The sequence below is a fragment of the Vigna unguiculata genome, chromosome 9 (genome assembly GCF_004118075.2).
Source record: "Vigna unguiculata cultivar IT97K-499-35 chromosome 9, ASM411807v1, whole genome shotgun sequence".
Taxonomy (NCBI): Eukaryota; Viridiplantae; Streptophyta; class Magnoliopsida; order Fabales; family Fabaceae; genus Vigna; species Vigna unguiculata.
In genome coordinates, this window is record NC_040287.1 from 18,262,547 (window position 1) to 18,279,676 (window position 17,130).

Below are 17,130 nucleotides of genomic sequence, written 5' to 3' on the forward strand. Positions count from 1 at the left end.
AAGTCTCAATTATTGGCAAAAACTTATTTAATCAAATGAAAGTTTCTAAACAAAATCAAAGTAAAGTCTCAATTTTATTTAAAAACCTCTTAACTCATATGATTAGCATGCATGTAGATTTAAAATCATTATTCTCTATTCGATTAAGAAGCAAAGGACATAGATAAACAAAAACCACAACAATAATCAAAATAACAAAACATATAAATTCATCTAACCTCAGAATCCATTTAAGAAATTACAGTGGAATCAACCCTTAAAGCTTAGCCCTCCATGGCTTTGATGGAATACATGATGATATGAAAGAAAGAAAATAAAAGAAGAGAATGAGAGATGTGGTGGAGACTGTATCTGCCAAAACCAAAGAGTTCTAAGTGTCTAAGCTGTCAGCTGTAAAATTTGTCAGTTCCCCTCTTCTGCTCCCTTAAGTCTCTTTATATAGGCTTCCACTGGACTTTGGGCTTTATCTGTCAGTTGCTAAAATCTTTTATTTTTATTTAATTAATTAACAACTCAATTTCTGTCCAATTTCCAATTCTGTCCCTCTTATTTAAGCATTTTTACAAAATTGACCAGAATTTGACTGCTGACTTTGACCAGTTGACCAGAGTTGACCAGTTGACCAGTTTGACTGTCCAATAGCAGCCTGACACGTGGCGCGTCTCTCTCCAGAACTAGGGTTTCTCTCTCACACTCTTCTCCCTCCCTCGTGACGGCGGCTGCTCCGTTTTCCGGCGAACTCTTCTTCTCCGATCTGGTGCAGTGATGGTGTTTTGCGGTGGTGATTGAACAAGGAAGAAGGAGATGCGCGTTGTTCGCGCTGGCAGTGTGCTCGCGGAGGTTGTTGCTGTTTTGGAGATGGTTCGACGGTGCGTCTGCCATGGCTGGAATGGAGCTTGCGCGATGGCGGCAGCGGGACTCACGGTGGCTAACAGATCTGGTGCGGAGGTCGTGGCTAAACGCTGCTGGTGCAGTGGTGACGGAACTGCGGCGAGAAGCTGCGCGCTGTTCTGGTTCGCGTGCGCTGCGGAAAAGATGGAGATGGTGGTGGCGCCGCCATGGTTGTGCGCGAGGAAGAAGATGGTGGTCCTGTCACGGTGCAGATTCTGGCGAAGTGCAGGGACGGTGGTGACGGAACAGTGGCGGCACTGCTGCAGCGGCGTGGTGGTCGGCGAGGTTGGCGGCGGCGGCTGCCGTGGAGGGTGGAAGAAGAGGAGAGAATTAGGGTTAGGGTTTTGGGAGATGAAGGTGATGACGTGGCAGAATCTGATTGGTTAATTTGGTGAGGGTAGGATTATGACACGTGGCTTGTTCTGGTTGGCTAATTCTAAGAGGTGGGGATTGCCACATGGCATGATCTGGTTTAGTGGAGTTTAAGTGGTAGGAGGGGTGCAACTTAGTGAAAACTGGGGGTGCAGAACAGGTTTTTGTGGTCCACTTGAGGGAGGAGTGTGCAAATAAAATATGGGGGTGCATTTAGCTCCTGATTTATTCTTTTTCAGAATTTCTTGATTTTGGACTTATTTTGTAACTTTGAATATTTAAAATCACACTATTAATTGACCAAAAATAAATTCCAGCTGCATTAACAAACGTTAGAATATCCAATAATATTTTATGCAACTAAAATCAATTTTTACGCCACTTTTACCAAACTTACTCAATAAATCCAATAATCACAAATCCTAATTAAATCAATCTTTAAGCACAGAAAATTCAATTAAATCCCCAAATTTAAATATTAAATGAGGGCAAAAATTTGAACTCATCACACACCCACACTTATCCTTTTGCACTCCTGGGCAAAATTGAACAATTTCAAAACTTTATTCTGAGGTCTTTTATTCCATATTTTCAGTGGATTAAAGAAATGAATACCAATGGAAACAGATCAATCTTCTAGAAATCATGTTGTCATGCACAAACAAATGGATAAAATTCTGTTTTTCACACATGAGTTAATCTTTTGAGTTTACAAGATAATCAAATATGAAAGAGAAACACTCAAGTTAAATATATATTTTCTCACCAAGATTCGCTCAAGTGTTTTGGCTTGTGTTTTCACTCAAAATACCCATGCAAGTAAATACTCTCAATGCTTAGCAAGACTCTAATATTCACAGCTTTCAGAAAACATGCATTCAAAAATCATGAGGACTTTTCACAGGTTATAATGAGGCCAAGGCAAAGGTAGGAAAAACTTTAGGATTTGTGTGTTTTTGAAATAGTAAGGAAGAAAGAGTTATGGAGCACAGTTTCAAAAACAATCTTTACTTCTTCTTCTTTTTTTTCTCTTTTATCCTTTGTTTCTCTTTTCAGACAGCAATCATTTTTCATTTCAACACTCTGTCATCAACAATTATTTTCCTTTTTGCCATTTTTACAACTTTGTGGGGGAAATACTCACCCCCACACTTTATTCCTCAACCAATCTCAACATAATCCACTAGCTCCTTCTTTCTCCCTAAGGTAAGGAAAAAATGGTCTTTTTCTTTTTAAGGTTTAACAGTATGCTCAAAACAAGAAAAAGAGGTTTAAGCTCAAGGGGCTACCAATGGATCAATGTTATGGTTAGCTTATTTGGCCAAGTAGCTAAAAACAAGAAATGCCTCAGTCATATCAAATCATGCATGTTCACCTAAGATGCAAAACAACAGAATCAAGCTAAACATTTGAGTACCAACAAGACATGAGCAAATCACACAAGAAAAATAGGAATGACACACGGTAGTTCATCCTTACAATAAAGCTCAAAACTCACAAGGTCAAAAACTCTTTCACAAAAGATTTATTCCAGAAACTCTCAAATCAACTCAATCAGTAAATCACAGAAACAATCCATTCATAGCACATGACTCTTATTTTCCCAGAATTATGATCGTTCCAATTAGTGAATCAAATCCAAAAATCCAATGTCAATATGTTTTATTTTTTTTTATAAAAACAAACAAAAACAAAATTAGAAAAGAAAACAAAACAAATAGAAAACAAAAACAGAAAAGGGGGAAATCTCCCCACACCCCCACACTTTATCCATGCATTGTCCTCAATGTATTCAATATGTATAAAATGCAAAGAAAAAGTATGAAGTGTACTTACCTCCTCAAGGTGGAAGGTATGAGGGAGAAGTCAAGTTCATCCCATCCATCGTCTTATTCAGCATATCTTGATTTTCATTGAATATCCGAAGACGATGCCCATTAACTTTAAAAGTTCTTGCTGAAGATTCTTCCTTGATCTCCACTGCTCCATAAGGGAAGACTTCTGTAACAATGTATGGTCCTTCCCAAGTAGAACGCAACTTACCACTCATGTGACCAAGCTTGGATTTGTATAGTAACACCTTCTGGCCTACCTTGAAATCCTTTCTAGCCACAAGCTTTTGGTCATGGAACTTCTTGGTTTTCTCTTTGTAGAACTTTGAATTTTCATAGGCTGCTAGCCTAATCTCCTCTAGTTCTTGCAACTGAAGTTTTCGCTCATTTCCTGCTTCTTCCAAATCCAAGTTGCATGCTTTCACGGCCCAATAGGCCCGATGTTCAATCTCCACAGGTAGATGACAAGCCTTTCCAAAAACCACCCTGAAAGGTGACATACCTATAGGTGTTTTGTAGGCTGTCCTGTGTGCCCAAAGTGCTTCATCCAATCTTGTGGCCCAATCCTTTCGACTAGGCTTCACTACTTTCTCTAGTATCTTTTTAATCTCTCTGTTAGAGATCTCTGCTTGTCCATTGGTTTGGGGGTGATATGGTGTAGCAATGCGATGTGTCACCCCATACTTCTTCAACATGTTCTCAAGTAGCCTATTACAGAAATGAGTCCCCTGGTCACTGATGATGGCTCGTGGTATCCCAAATCTGCAGAAAATGTTAGACCTGACAAAACTCATAACAACTCGAGAATCATTAGTCCTTGTAGCTATGGCTTCCACCCATTTGGAGACATAGTCTACAGCAAGCAAAATATAAGAAAACCCAAAAGAAGGAGGAAAAGGACCCATAAAATCAATACCCCAAATATCAAATACCTCACAATATAGCATGGGTTGTTGAGGCATTTCATCCCTTCTTGTAATGGATCTGGCTGCCCTTTGGCACTGCTCACAATTTTCATATACCCTCTGTGCATCTTTAAAAATGTAGGCCAATATAATCCACAATCCAACACCTTCCTACCTGTTCTTTGTGTGCCATAATGTCCACCAAAAGGAGACGAATGACAGAACTCAAGCACATGAGGTATCTCGATATCTGGAACACACCTCCTTATGACTTGGTCACTACCAATGCGCCATAAGATTGGGTCTTCCCAGATATAGTACTTTGCCTCACTTTTTAGCTTGATTCTTTCATATTTGGAGAAGGAAGGAGGAATAGCAGAAACAACCAAATAATTAACAATGTCAGCAAACCAAGGTTCAGGAAACATACCTTTCACAGCAGTCAATGCTAGGAGGACTTCATCAGGAAAGTCATCCTTAATAGGAATGTTATCTTCTCCATTTTCAATCCTGCTAAGATGATCGGCTACTAAGTTATGTGCTCCACTTCTGTCTAGAATCTCAATGTCAAACTCTTGGAGCAGTAGCATCCATCTGATCAACCTTGGTTTCGAATCTGCTTTCTTCAGAAGGAATTTTAATGCTGCATGATCAGTATAAACAATTACCTTGGAACCAAGTATATACGGTCTGAATTTGTCCAAGGCAAACACAACAGCCAATAATTCCTTCTCAGTCGTGGTGTAGTTAGCCTGCGCTGTGTCCAATGTTCTGGAAGCATAATATATCACATGTGATAGCTTCCCATCTTTTTGTGCAAGCACCGCTCCTACTGCAAAGTTTGATGCATCACACATCAACTCGAACGGTAATGTCCAGTCAGGTGGCTGGATGATAGGAGTGGTGGTAAGCGCCTTTTTCAATGTATCAAATGCATCTTTGCACCTCTCTCCAAAGTCAAATACTACATCCTTTTGCAACAAGTTGGAGAGAGGGTTGGCTATCTTGCTGAAGTCCTTGATAAACCTCCTGTAAAATCCTGCATGTCCAAGAAAAGATCGAACCTCTTTCACAGAAGAGGGGTAAGGCAATTGTGAAATAATATCAATTTTAGCAGGATCTACAGATATACCATTCTTGGAAACAACGTGACCTAAAACTATACCTTGTTCCACCATAAAATGACATTTTTCAAAATTTAGAACAAGGTTAGTTTCTTCACATCTCTCCAAGACTCTAGCAAGATTAGACAAGCAATGATCAAAAGATGAACCATATACACTAAAATCATCCATAAAAACCTCAATACAATGCTCCAACAAATCTGTAAAAATACTCATCATACATCGCTGAAATGTTCCAGGAGCATTGCAAAGGCCAAATGGCATTTTCCTATAAGCATATGTACCGAATGGACAAGTAAAAGTAGTCTTATGTTGATCCTCTGGGGCAATACAAATCTGAAAATACCCAGAGAATCCATCAAGAAAACAGTAATGAGACTTACCTGCCAATCGATCTAACATCTGGTCCATGAATGGTAAAGGAAAGTGGTCCTTCCTGGTGGCCTGGTTTAGTCTTCTATAATCAATACAGACCCTCCAGCTATTCTGAATACGAGTAGGAATCAACTCGTTCTTCTCATTCTTGACCACGGTGATCCCAGATTTCTTGGGGACCACATGTACAGGACTCACCCAAGTGCTGTCAGAAATAGGATATATAATACCTGCTTGTAGCAACTTGGTGACTTCTTTCTTCACAACCTCCATCAGCTGAGGATTCAGTCTCCTCTGAGGTTGCCTTACTGGCTTAGCATCCTCCTCCAAGAGTATTCTGTGCATGCAGAAAGAAGGACTAATACCAGGAATATCTGCCAAAGTCCAGCCTATTGCTCGCTTGTGATCTTTGATAACCTGCAATAGCTTTTGTTCCTGCTCGTCAGTAAGCAAGGCAGATATAATAACAGGGAGTTTCCCATCCCTCTCAAGATAAACATATTTCAAATGAGATGGTAAAGGTTTCAACTCCAAAGTGGGTGGCTGTTCCACAGATGGCAACATTTTACTGCCTAAGGTAATTTCAGCCACCTCAGCATCACACTTGGACGCCACAGAGGTATCAAATAGTGACACCGCGTCCTCAACATCACCTGTTTTAAATTTTCTCTTTCGTCTAAAATTGAGCCCGAAATATTCGAAAAGAAAAATCCAAAGAAGAAGAAAAACCAGATAAAACGTCCAAAAGTCCAAAAGCATAATTGTTCACTACATTACTCAATAAATCAATACAAAACAAAGAATGGTCTTCAATTGGGTGCTTCATGGCTTCTAGCACGTTGAACTGCACCTTCTCATCTCCTATCTCCATAGTCAAGGATCCTGCATGCACGTCTATCTTGGTACGTGCTGTCATCATGAATGGTCTTCCCAAGATGATTGTGGTTGAACTCATTCCTTCATCATCCTTCATGTCCAAGATATAGAAATCTGCAGGAAAAATTAACTTGTCCACACGGACAAGCACATCTTCTAGCACACCTGCAGGGTTAACTGTGCTACGGTTGGCCAATTGAATGACCACACCAGTAGACTTAAGAGGTCCAAGATGAAGTGAAGTAAAAACAGATAAAGGCATTACATTAATGGAAGCTCCTAAATCTAACATAGCATTGTCAAACTTAGTACTTCCTATAATGCAGGGAACAGAAAACATACCTGGATCCTTACACTTTTGCGGCATTCTGACTGCAGGCTTCTTAATTAAGCTAGAGACGTTTCTTCCCATGTTCACTACCTCTTTGTCCATAATACGCCTTTTATGTGTACATAATTCTTTGAGAAACTTGGCGTATTTAGGAATTTGTCTCACAGCATCCAACAAAGGAATGTTTATCTCCACTTTCTTGAAAGTATTCAGGATTTCTTTGTCTAACTCCTCCATCTTTTTAGTTTTTGGTTTCAAACGGTTTGGATAGGGAGGAGGAGGAGAATAAGGAGAAGGATTTTCAGAGGAAGTATTAGGGGATACCAACCTGGAGTTATCACTGGGTGCAGGCATCTCAGATGTTGCTTGTGTTGCTTCATCTGATCTTCCTCTTTCATCATTAGGTACAACTTCATTGTCCTTATCTTCATCTTCTTGGGCATCCCCAAGACCTTGTATTTGCTTACCCGATCTTAAAGTAATAGCACTTACATTTCTCGGGTTGATTACAGTTTGTGCAGGCAAATTGCTCGAGCCTTGTTGAGACTTCATCTGATTTAACTCATTTGCCATTTGTCCAATCTGGTTCTGCAAATTTTGATTGGTTGCTTCCATCGTCTGTTTCAACTCATTGATTTGTCCCTTCATCATGTCAGCCATCATTTTCATCATTGCTCCATGTTTGAATCACCAGAGGTTGCAGCTGGTTGTGGTTGTTGCCTCTGTTGAGGTGGAACATAGACTTGTTGGTGTTGAGGCTGTTGATTTCCCCATTTCTGGCTGGGATATTCCTTCCAATCTGGGTTGTACTTGTTGGAGGACAAATCATGGTTGTATTGCTGCCGAGGTGGTCTATTATTGCCATAGATGTTTGCAGCATATGCCTGAGGTTGTTCATTGTCTAACGTCCCTGTCTCTTTTAACATAGAACAAGCCTCTGTAGGATGATTAGTAGAAGCACAAATTCCACATAAAGTAGAAGGGATAGGCTTTTTCTGTAAGTCTGTCAAGGTCCTTACCATGGCTGCTAAGTCATCCAACTTCCCTTCTAATTTCTTGTGATCTGCAACATATGAAGCTTCTACTCCATGGGTTCCCTTCAATAGAGTTATAGAATTACTCCTTGTGGAAAATTGTTGATGGTTCGACGCCATAGTTTCAATCAATTGTCTTGCATTTGTTGGCGTTTTGTCCACCAATGACCCTCCACTTGCAGCATCTATCATTTGTCTATCCATGATACTCAATCCCTCATAAAAGTATTGAATGAGGAGATGCTCGTTTATTTGGTGATGAGGACAGGAAGCACACAACTTTTTGAATCTTTCCCAATACTCGTGAAGACTTTCTCTTTCTTGTTGCCTTATCCCATAAATATCTTTGCGAATAGCAGCAACTCTAGATGCTGGAAAAAACTTTTCCAGAAATAATCTTTTCAGAGTCTCCCAGGTATTGATGGATCCTGGCGGAAGGCAGTATAACCAATTCTTAGCGGCATCTTGCAATGAGAATGGAAAAGCCTTAAGCTTGATATGTTCCTCTGTCACTGTTGTAGGTCTCATGGATGAACAAACAACATGAAATTCCTTCAAATGATGGTACGGGTCTTCTCCTGCTAATCCATGGAATTTGGGTAAAAGATGGATTAACCCAGACTTAAGCTCACATTCTCCATCTGGATATTGGATGCACATGTTTTGTGTAATTGCTGCATCCGGTGAAGCCAACTCTCTTATTGTTCTTTCTTCCATTCTATCTTCTTGAATTTCTGGTTCAGGTGATGGATCAGAAGATATGTTAATCACCGGAGGTGATTCTAGTGGTACACTTTCAGTGGTAGGTTCAGATGATGATGGTGCTCCTTCAGTAGAACACCTGAGTTCAAGTCTCCTACGTGATTTACGCAAGTTCCTTTCAAGTTCTGAATCAAGTTGATAAAATTGACCCGGATTGGCCCGAGTCATGCACTATGCAGTCCACCTGAAAGTGTTTCCCTGTGTGTTTTTTTTTCTTCCTATTCTTGTTTTGGAGAAAGATTTCAAGAAAGAAATGAGTTAAGATGTCGTTGGGTCTACTCCCAGGAAAGAGAGGTGCGTCACAGTGGACAACTTAAATACCAAGTCTTTCCTAGACAGAGTTTTCCAAACTAGTCTCAAAAAATTTCTTAAAAGAAATTCTTAATCAAAACAAAAATAGAAATTTGCTTGGAATATATTAACAGAAAACTAGATACTACAAAATAAAAATAAAAATAAAAATAAATAAAAATAAAAATAAAATAAAATAAAATAAATAAATAAAAACAGAATCAAAATAAAAGAAATACTAACCGTATTCCCCGGCAACGGCGCCAAATTTGATATCGCTGTCGTTAGGCGATCAAATTACCACTACTTTAGCAACTTCAGTATTGCCAGTTTGTAGTGAAGAAAATAGTTAGGGTTAAGATAACCCTGAGTCGTCTCACAACGAATACGGAATTGATCTCAAATATTTGATTCTCAAAAATGCAATTTAAAACTAGCAACTATAAAAATAGGGGGGTTTTGATATGCAAAGAAAATGACACGGAAGATTGTAAACACAGTAATAGTAAATAGGTCAATTCCACTGCTTTTTCTAAATAAGATTCTTCATTGGTTATCTAGAGATTATTGTTAAATTAATTATTGTTGTTGATTTACAAATCAATCAATGTAAAGACTCAATTCATTTGTTGGCATCCTCACTTTTAATCAAAGTACAGTCTCAATTAAAAGTGAGAATTGTTAGATTGTCCATAGTAAATTCAATCAAAGTACAGTCTCAATTAATTTTACTATGCCTAATCATGTCTATTCCTTTGTTTCTTTACCAAATAGAAAACTTAATTAATCAAAGTAAAGTCTTGACTAATTTTAGTTAAAGTAATTACCTCTAATCAAATTAAAGTCTCAATTATTGGCAAAAACTTATTTAATCAAATGAAAGTTTCTAAACAAAATCAAAGTAAAGTCTCAATTTATTTAAAAACCTTTTAACTCATATGATTAGCATGCATGTAGATTTAAAATCATTATTTTCTATTCGATTAAGAAGCAAAGGACATAGATAAACAAAAACCACAACAATAATCAAAATAACAAAACATATAAATTCATCTAACCTCAGAATCCATTTAAGAAATTACAGTGGAATCAACCCTTAAAGCTTAGCCCTCCATGGCTTTGATGGAATACATGATGATATGAAAGAAAGAAAATAAAAGAAGAGAATGAGAGATGTGGTGGAGACTGTATCTGCCAAAACCAGAGAGTTCTAAGTGTCTAAGCTGTCAGCTGTAAAATTTGTCAGTTCCCCTCTTCTGCTCCCTTAAGTCTCTTTATATAGGCTTCCACTGGACTTTGGGCTTTATCTGTCAGTTGCTAAAATCTTTTATTTTTATTTAATTAATTAGCAACTCAATTTCTGTCCAATTTCCAATTCTGTCCCCTCTTATTTAAGCATTTTTACAAAATTGACCAGAATTTGACTGCTGACTTTGACCAGTTGACCAGAGTTGACCAGTTGACCAGTTTGACTGTCCAATAGCAGCCTGACACGTGGCGCGTCTCTCTCCAGAACTAGGGTTTCTCTCTCACACTCTTCTCCCTCCCTCGTGACGGCGGCTGCTCCGTTTTCCGGCGAACTCTTCTTCTCCGATCTGGTGCAGTGATGGTGTTTTGCGGTGGTGATTGAACAAGGAAGAAGGAGATGCGCGTTGTTCGCGCTGGCAGTGTGCTCGCGGAGGTTGTTGCTGTTTTGGAGATGGTTCGACGGTGCGTCTGCCATGGCTGGAATGGAGCTTGCGCGATGGCGGCAGCGGGACTCACGGTGGCTAACAGATCTGGTGCGGAGGTCGTGGCTGAACGCTGCTGGTGCAGTGGTGACGGAACTGCGGCGAAAAGCTGCGCGTTGTTCTGGTTCGCGTGCGCTGCGGAAAAGATGGAGATGGTGGTGGCGCCGCCATGGTTGTGCGCGAGGAAGAAGATGGTGGTCCTGTCACGGTGCAGATTCCGGCGAAGTGCAGGGACGGTGGTGACGGAACAGTGGCGGCACTGCTGCAGCGGCGTGGTGGTCGGCGAGGTTGGCGGCGGCGGCTGCCGTGGAGGGTGGAAGAAGAGGAGAGAATTAGGGTTAGGGTTTTGGGAGATGAAGGTGATGACGTGGCAGAATCTGATTGGTTAATTTGGTGAGGGTAGGATTATGACACGTGGCTTGTTCTGGTTGGCTAATTCTAAGAGGTGGGGATTGCCACATGGCATGATCTGGTTTAGTGGAGTTTAAGTGGTAGGAGGGGTGCAACTTAGTGAAAACTGGGGGTGCAGAACAGGTTTTTGTGGTCCACTTGAGGGAGGAGTGTGCAAATAAAATATGGGGGTGCATTTAGCTCCTGATTTATTCTTTTTCAGAATTTCTTGATTTTGGACTTATTTTGTAACTTTGAATATTTAAAATCACACTATTAATTGACCAAAAATAAATTTCAGCTGCATTAACAAACGTTAGAATATCCAATAATATTTTATGCAACTAAAATCAATTTTTACGCCACTTTTACCAAACTTACTCAATAAATCCAATAATCACAAATCCTAATTAAATCAATCTTTAAGCACAGAAAATTCAATTAAATCCCCAAATTTAAATATTAAATGAGGGCAAAAATTTGAACTCATCACCGGGGATATACAGATCAAGGAAGACCTCACCGTAGAAGTACCACCCATCACTCTAGAGGAGAGTAAGGTTGAAGAACGTCGAGGGAGAGCGGTTAGTCTCGTTAAAGTCATATGGGATCGGAGGACAGGTGCCTCAACTTGGGAGTTAGAGGAGGACATGAGAAAATCACATCCACATCTGTTTGTCTGGTGAGTCTTTATTTTCGAGGACAAAAATTTTCTTGTTGGGGAGAATATAAGGCCCGTTAAATTTATTCTTTATTTTCTTGCCCTAAATTAAAGGGTTGCCCTTGTAAGTGGGCCTAAGGGCTGGCCCAACAGATAAAGTCACTCCTAGTTGCCCTAACTCATACTTCCACTCTTTTTAGTGAACCTTGAGTCGCAGTCGTCAACCCCCTCTGCTAGGGTTTCTTTTTCCGCTGTTACGTCGAGCCAGGAGGTTTCGTTGCTCCATGTAAGTGTCCTTCGAGTTCGTGCTAGTTCCCTTTATCACCTTTTCATAATCTGTAGTTAAGAGCCATGGTTAACTCCATTTTTTTTGTTCTGTTCCACTCTCATCTCAGCCCTATAATTCATCCTTATAGATGTTGTGCTCGTGGTCATGCCGTTGGGGTCTTTGCTAAGCTTTCCAGGTACGGGGAAGTTAGAGTTTTTCGAGTCTTGAACGATTTTTTGGCTGGTTTTTATATTTGTTGGGTATTGCATGAACTGTATGTTTGTGATGAATGTGTGATCGATCTTGGACTGTTGTTTGGGTGGGGATATGTGACTGTTGCAGGAAAGGCAGTGGCGAGATCTGTCAATCTCTCCCAAGCTAGAGAAAATCGCCCAGGCGAGACCTGTAGGAGAAACCAGGGTTTCGCGAACCCTCGCCCAGGCGGACGACTCTGGTTTTGAGCGAGGCCAGTCTCGCTCAGGCAAGAGCCACTCGCCTAAGCAAGGAGGAGTGAAAGCCTGGAATGTTGTTGTGGTCTAGCCCAAGTGAGGGACGCCACTGTTAGGCGAGAGGTTGTCTCGCCCAAGCGAGCCAGGACTCGCCTAAGCGAACCTGCGAGGAAATCCCAGCATTAGTCGCGATCTCGCCTAAGCGAGGGTCTATTGCCTAAGCGAGAATACCCCTCTCGCCTGAGCGAGGGCTCTTGGCTTGAGCGAGATATGCTGCAGGTTAGATAACTCTCTTAAATTGGGAATTTGATTGTTGGTTATGATGTGTTTTGTATGAGGTATGAAGTTTGTGAATTGAAAGGCATGGTATGATCTGTGTTATAAATTGTATAAATGTGATTAAGGGATCTTGGCATGTGAAATGGATGAGTGGGTTGGAATTGAAGAGGCATGATATTGATATGAGACGAGGCCCTAGACTCATGGGGTGGTAATGACCAGTGGTATGGATTTAACATGTGATACTAATGAGGATTCATTTTCAGGGGTGGGTACGAAATTGTAATCATGATTAATGCTCTCTCATTGTGATGTATGATTTTCAGTCTGTGTTAGTGTGTAATTCCTTGGAGTCTCTAGGTGAGACTTCTGAGGTCGCGCTTTAGTGGTCGGGACGTAATTCCATGACCCCTGTTAGTGGGTGTTCATGGTGGTGCCCCATCTGTATAGTCTAGTAAGAATTCAAGGTAAGGTTGCATCCTGACACTCTAAGGAGTCAGTTAGTCTCACTTAGAGCGGACTGTCTCCTGTGGTGAGAGTAGCAAGAGGCCGGAAATTCATTAAGGGCTAACCTTGTGGTGAGGGAAATGGATCATTGTAACACTTGTAACACATAGCTCGGGGGTGAGCAAAGGTATCCACCACAAGTGCAAGCATCCGCTAAATCCGACCAGACTATATGTATCCGGATGAGTCGAGTCAGGGTCTAGTGTATTGTTTGAGAAGTCAGAAATGGTTTGGATGATATATGAAATGCTTGGATTATGTGATGATATGTATCTACTTGATGAACTGTTTTACTCTAGCTTACCATGTTTGTTGTATGGTTGTCTTGTATGTGGTTGTTCTTTCTTGCGATGATCATCAATTTAATTGATGGGAACAGATGGGCGAGGTTCTCGTGGTCAGCAAGGCAATGGCGATTTCGCTACTTAGCCATCTGGGCTGGACTTTATTCTTTTTCTTCATGGGTTTCTTTAGGGCTATGACCCATGTATTGCTTTAGGCCTTATTGTTCTACTTCCTTTTGTTATACTTTTATCTGGTTTCCCGTTGACATCATGGTGTGCCCAGTTTGTAGGGGTTGTGTAAAGGACCCCATGGTCTACGCTACAGGACTATCTTTGTGTGACGTTTCTTTTAATTTCGCTTAATAATTAAATGGGACGTTAAATAGTGATGATAATAATAATTATAGTTAATAATAATTATTATAATTATAGTTAGAGCTTATAATAATAATTATTATTATTATAGTTATAATCGGTGATAATAATAATAATATAAACATAAAATAATAAATATCATGAAAATTAAGTTATATTATTGTAAATATTATTATTAAAGTAATGAATTTGTAAATCCAGTTTTAAATAAAATAAATAAAATTGATATCATAATATGGTGTAGTTAATTGATTTTACGAAATAAATATAATTGTCTATGATCCGTGCACGCACATTTTTTTTATTTTTAATTTTTATTTAAAATATTTTTAGAATAATAATATAATTGTTATTATATTTATATAACCTTTAAAAATATTAATACTAATAATATTAATATAAATTGTAAATTGTAATATTTTTAAAAGATTAAAAATCTATTTAGAAAAATTATTTAGTATAATAACGTTTTTTAAAATTAAAAAACCACTTATACTAATAACACCATTATGGATAGTAATAGTAATAATAATAATAATAATAATAATAATAATAATAGTAATAATAATAATAATAATAATAATAATAATAGTAATAATAATAATAATAATAAAAATAATAATAATACCAATAATAACAAATGAATGATAATAATAATAATAATAATTTTAATGTTATAAATATTAATGTCAATGTTAATACTAAGATTAATGTTAACGATAATAATAATCTATAATTATATATAAAGATATACATCAGCACCAAAAAAAATAAATAGAAATAATAAGTAATTGAAATATGATCTTGTAGTAAATAACATTAAGATGTGTGTCTAACTGTAATAATAACTATACCATTATAATAATATATAGCAGTAGTAGTAGTAATAATAATAATAATAATAATAATAATAATAATAATAATAACAATAATAATAATAGTAGTAATAATACAACAACTAAATATAAAAAGATATGCACATTTTTGTATCTTTTTTGTTTTTACAATTTTATCTTCTTAATTATTATTTATTAAATTTAAATAATTATTCATAATAAAAAGTTATTTGTCAATTTTATCATTTTACTAATTTTGATAACTATTTTTTTATATTCAAATAATCACACAAATATATGAACAACAAAACAAATAAAAAATGGAAGTAATTGAGATATGATCTTGTAGAAAATAAAAGCAAGATGTGTGTTTAACTATAATCATAATAATAATAATAATACAACTATAATAATATAGCGTAATGACAAAAATAATAATAATAATAATAATAATAATAATAATAAAACTACATAAAGAGATAAATGTGTTTCCTCTTTTTTTTTAATTTTATCTTCTTAATTATTATATTTTAAATTTAAATATTTATTAATTATAAAAATATTATTTTTTAGTTTTATTATTTTACTAATTTGAGTAACTATTTTTTTGAATTGAAATAATTGTTCAAATGTAAAAGTAAATCAACAACAAAACAAATAAAAAGGGCAAGTAATTGAAACACAATTCTTATATAGGTATATATAAAGATATACATCAAAAACTAGGGATGGCAACGGGACTGGGCGGGGATGAGTTTCCCTATCTCATACCTATCCCCATAAAAAAAATCATCCACGTCCCCGTACTCAAACACATTGGGTATCAAACTTTTATCTCATCTTCATTCCCACCAGGGTGACGGATATATTCCCGTACTCATACCCATACCCATTTTCTTAATGTTTCGATATTAATTAATTATTTTTTATAAAATATTAAAAAATCACGGTAAAGAAAACATAGTATTAAAAGAAGGATTGTTTCTCCGATATCAAATATTCATAAATAAATTATAATTGTATATATTTCATATTAGAATATCAAATAAAATTTCATGAGAATCAAAATATTTATTAGATTTGCAAGCATTAATGGAACCCAGTTGATAAAATTTAAAAATATTTTTAAAAAATATAAAAGGAAAACATATATTTAAATTAAAATATATTTTAAATGTCTCTTTACATCAAAATTTTAAATTAAAATGAATCTCGTTATTATATACTAATAGAAATTATAATACATCAAAATCACACAAAGAACAAATATTAAACTAATAATAATAAAATTTTAACATAGATCGTGTACCTTTCATGCTTCAATATATCTTAGATTGTGATAAAAAAATCCAAAATGTAACATCACAGTTTTAACAACTTAAAAACATTTTATTATGAATATTCATATAAAGTAGATAGTCCAATGTATATGGTATATTAGTATAGTCATATAATATAGAACTACAATAATATCACACACATACATTTCTCAAGCTACTACTATTCCTTCTGTTTCTAAACTATACCTAACATGATCAAATCTCGCTCGACCGCCCAAACTGATAGCACCTCAACCACAAAAGGTACCACTACACCTGCATCTTCATATTCTCACACCAATAAGGTGATCATTGTAAAAGAAAACAAACAACACAAAGGAGAGAATACACTAAGAATGGTAAGCCAACTGAATAGGAGACTACAATTGCATTATAAAATAGTCTATATGCATACAAATTTCTATATTCAACAAATATAGCACAACCACATAACATATCATATTATGAATCAAACTCTTCTAGACTCAATATTATCTAAATAGGTGCTATTGTGTCAGACTAGTGAAGTCATGCACCTGTGGTGAAATAATGAAATAAGCTGCTCTCCCTGAGCTACCACCCACATGGTTAATCCCTTTTATAATCATAAGAAAAATGGAACCATCCTTATGACAAGACCCCCTGCTACTCTTACCACCTAACCATTCTCCTCTACGTGAGAATGAATAGTTAGCAGAGTTCAGGATAACTTCACAAAAATGGAACAATATTGATTGTCAAGGCACACCCTAATGAAACACATCACCAATGGGATTTCCTACCCGGGAAATACCTTACAACAGTTCACTACATACCTTTATTTCATAATATAAACCAATCATATACATCTTTAATCACATTTTCATATTCACATATCAACCAATTACAATCTCAAACATATTCATACATAAAGTACATCAAAACAGTGAAAACCATTTATCTAACCCAGACTTCAAAACAAAGATACCATCGGTCAAAATGAAGAATCACGTGCCTAGGATCAGTTGTCAAAATTTCAGCTTAATTCGACGGTTAACGAAGAGGGAATCTTCATTTTACCAATAGAATGCAGTGTTGAAAAACTGGGTAGTGCTTAGTGCCAAAAAGTGGCATCCAACACTGATCCATTCGCAAAAACCAACGCTTAGCGTCACCTGGCCAGCGCTCAACGCCAATTGATTCGCAAAAATGAGCGCTTAGCGCTACCACGTGAGGCTTAGCGTTGTATCATATATCAGC

At 37.2% G+C, this 17,130-nt stretch overlaps 1 protein-coding gene across 1 annotated transcript; it reads right to left on the reverse strand.

Annotated features, from left to right (window-relative positions):
• Positions 1-6,274: 6,274 nt before the first annotated feature.
• Positions 6,275-8,400, reverse strand: LOC114162357 (the record flags this gene model as incomplete). The annotated part of the gene is made up of 3 exons (XM_028046212.1): positions 7,448-8,400; positions 7,115-7,394; positions 6,275-7,060 (listed from the first exon to the last, which is right to left on the reverse strand). Coding segments are annotated over exons 1-3 (2,019 nt in total), but the record flags the coding sequence as incomplete, so codon positions are not given.
• Positions 8,401-17,130: the final 8,730 nt, after the last annotated feature.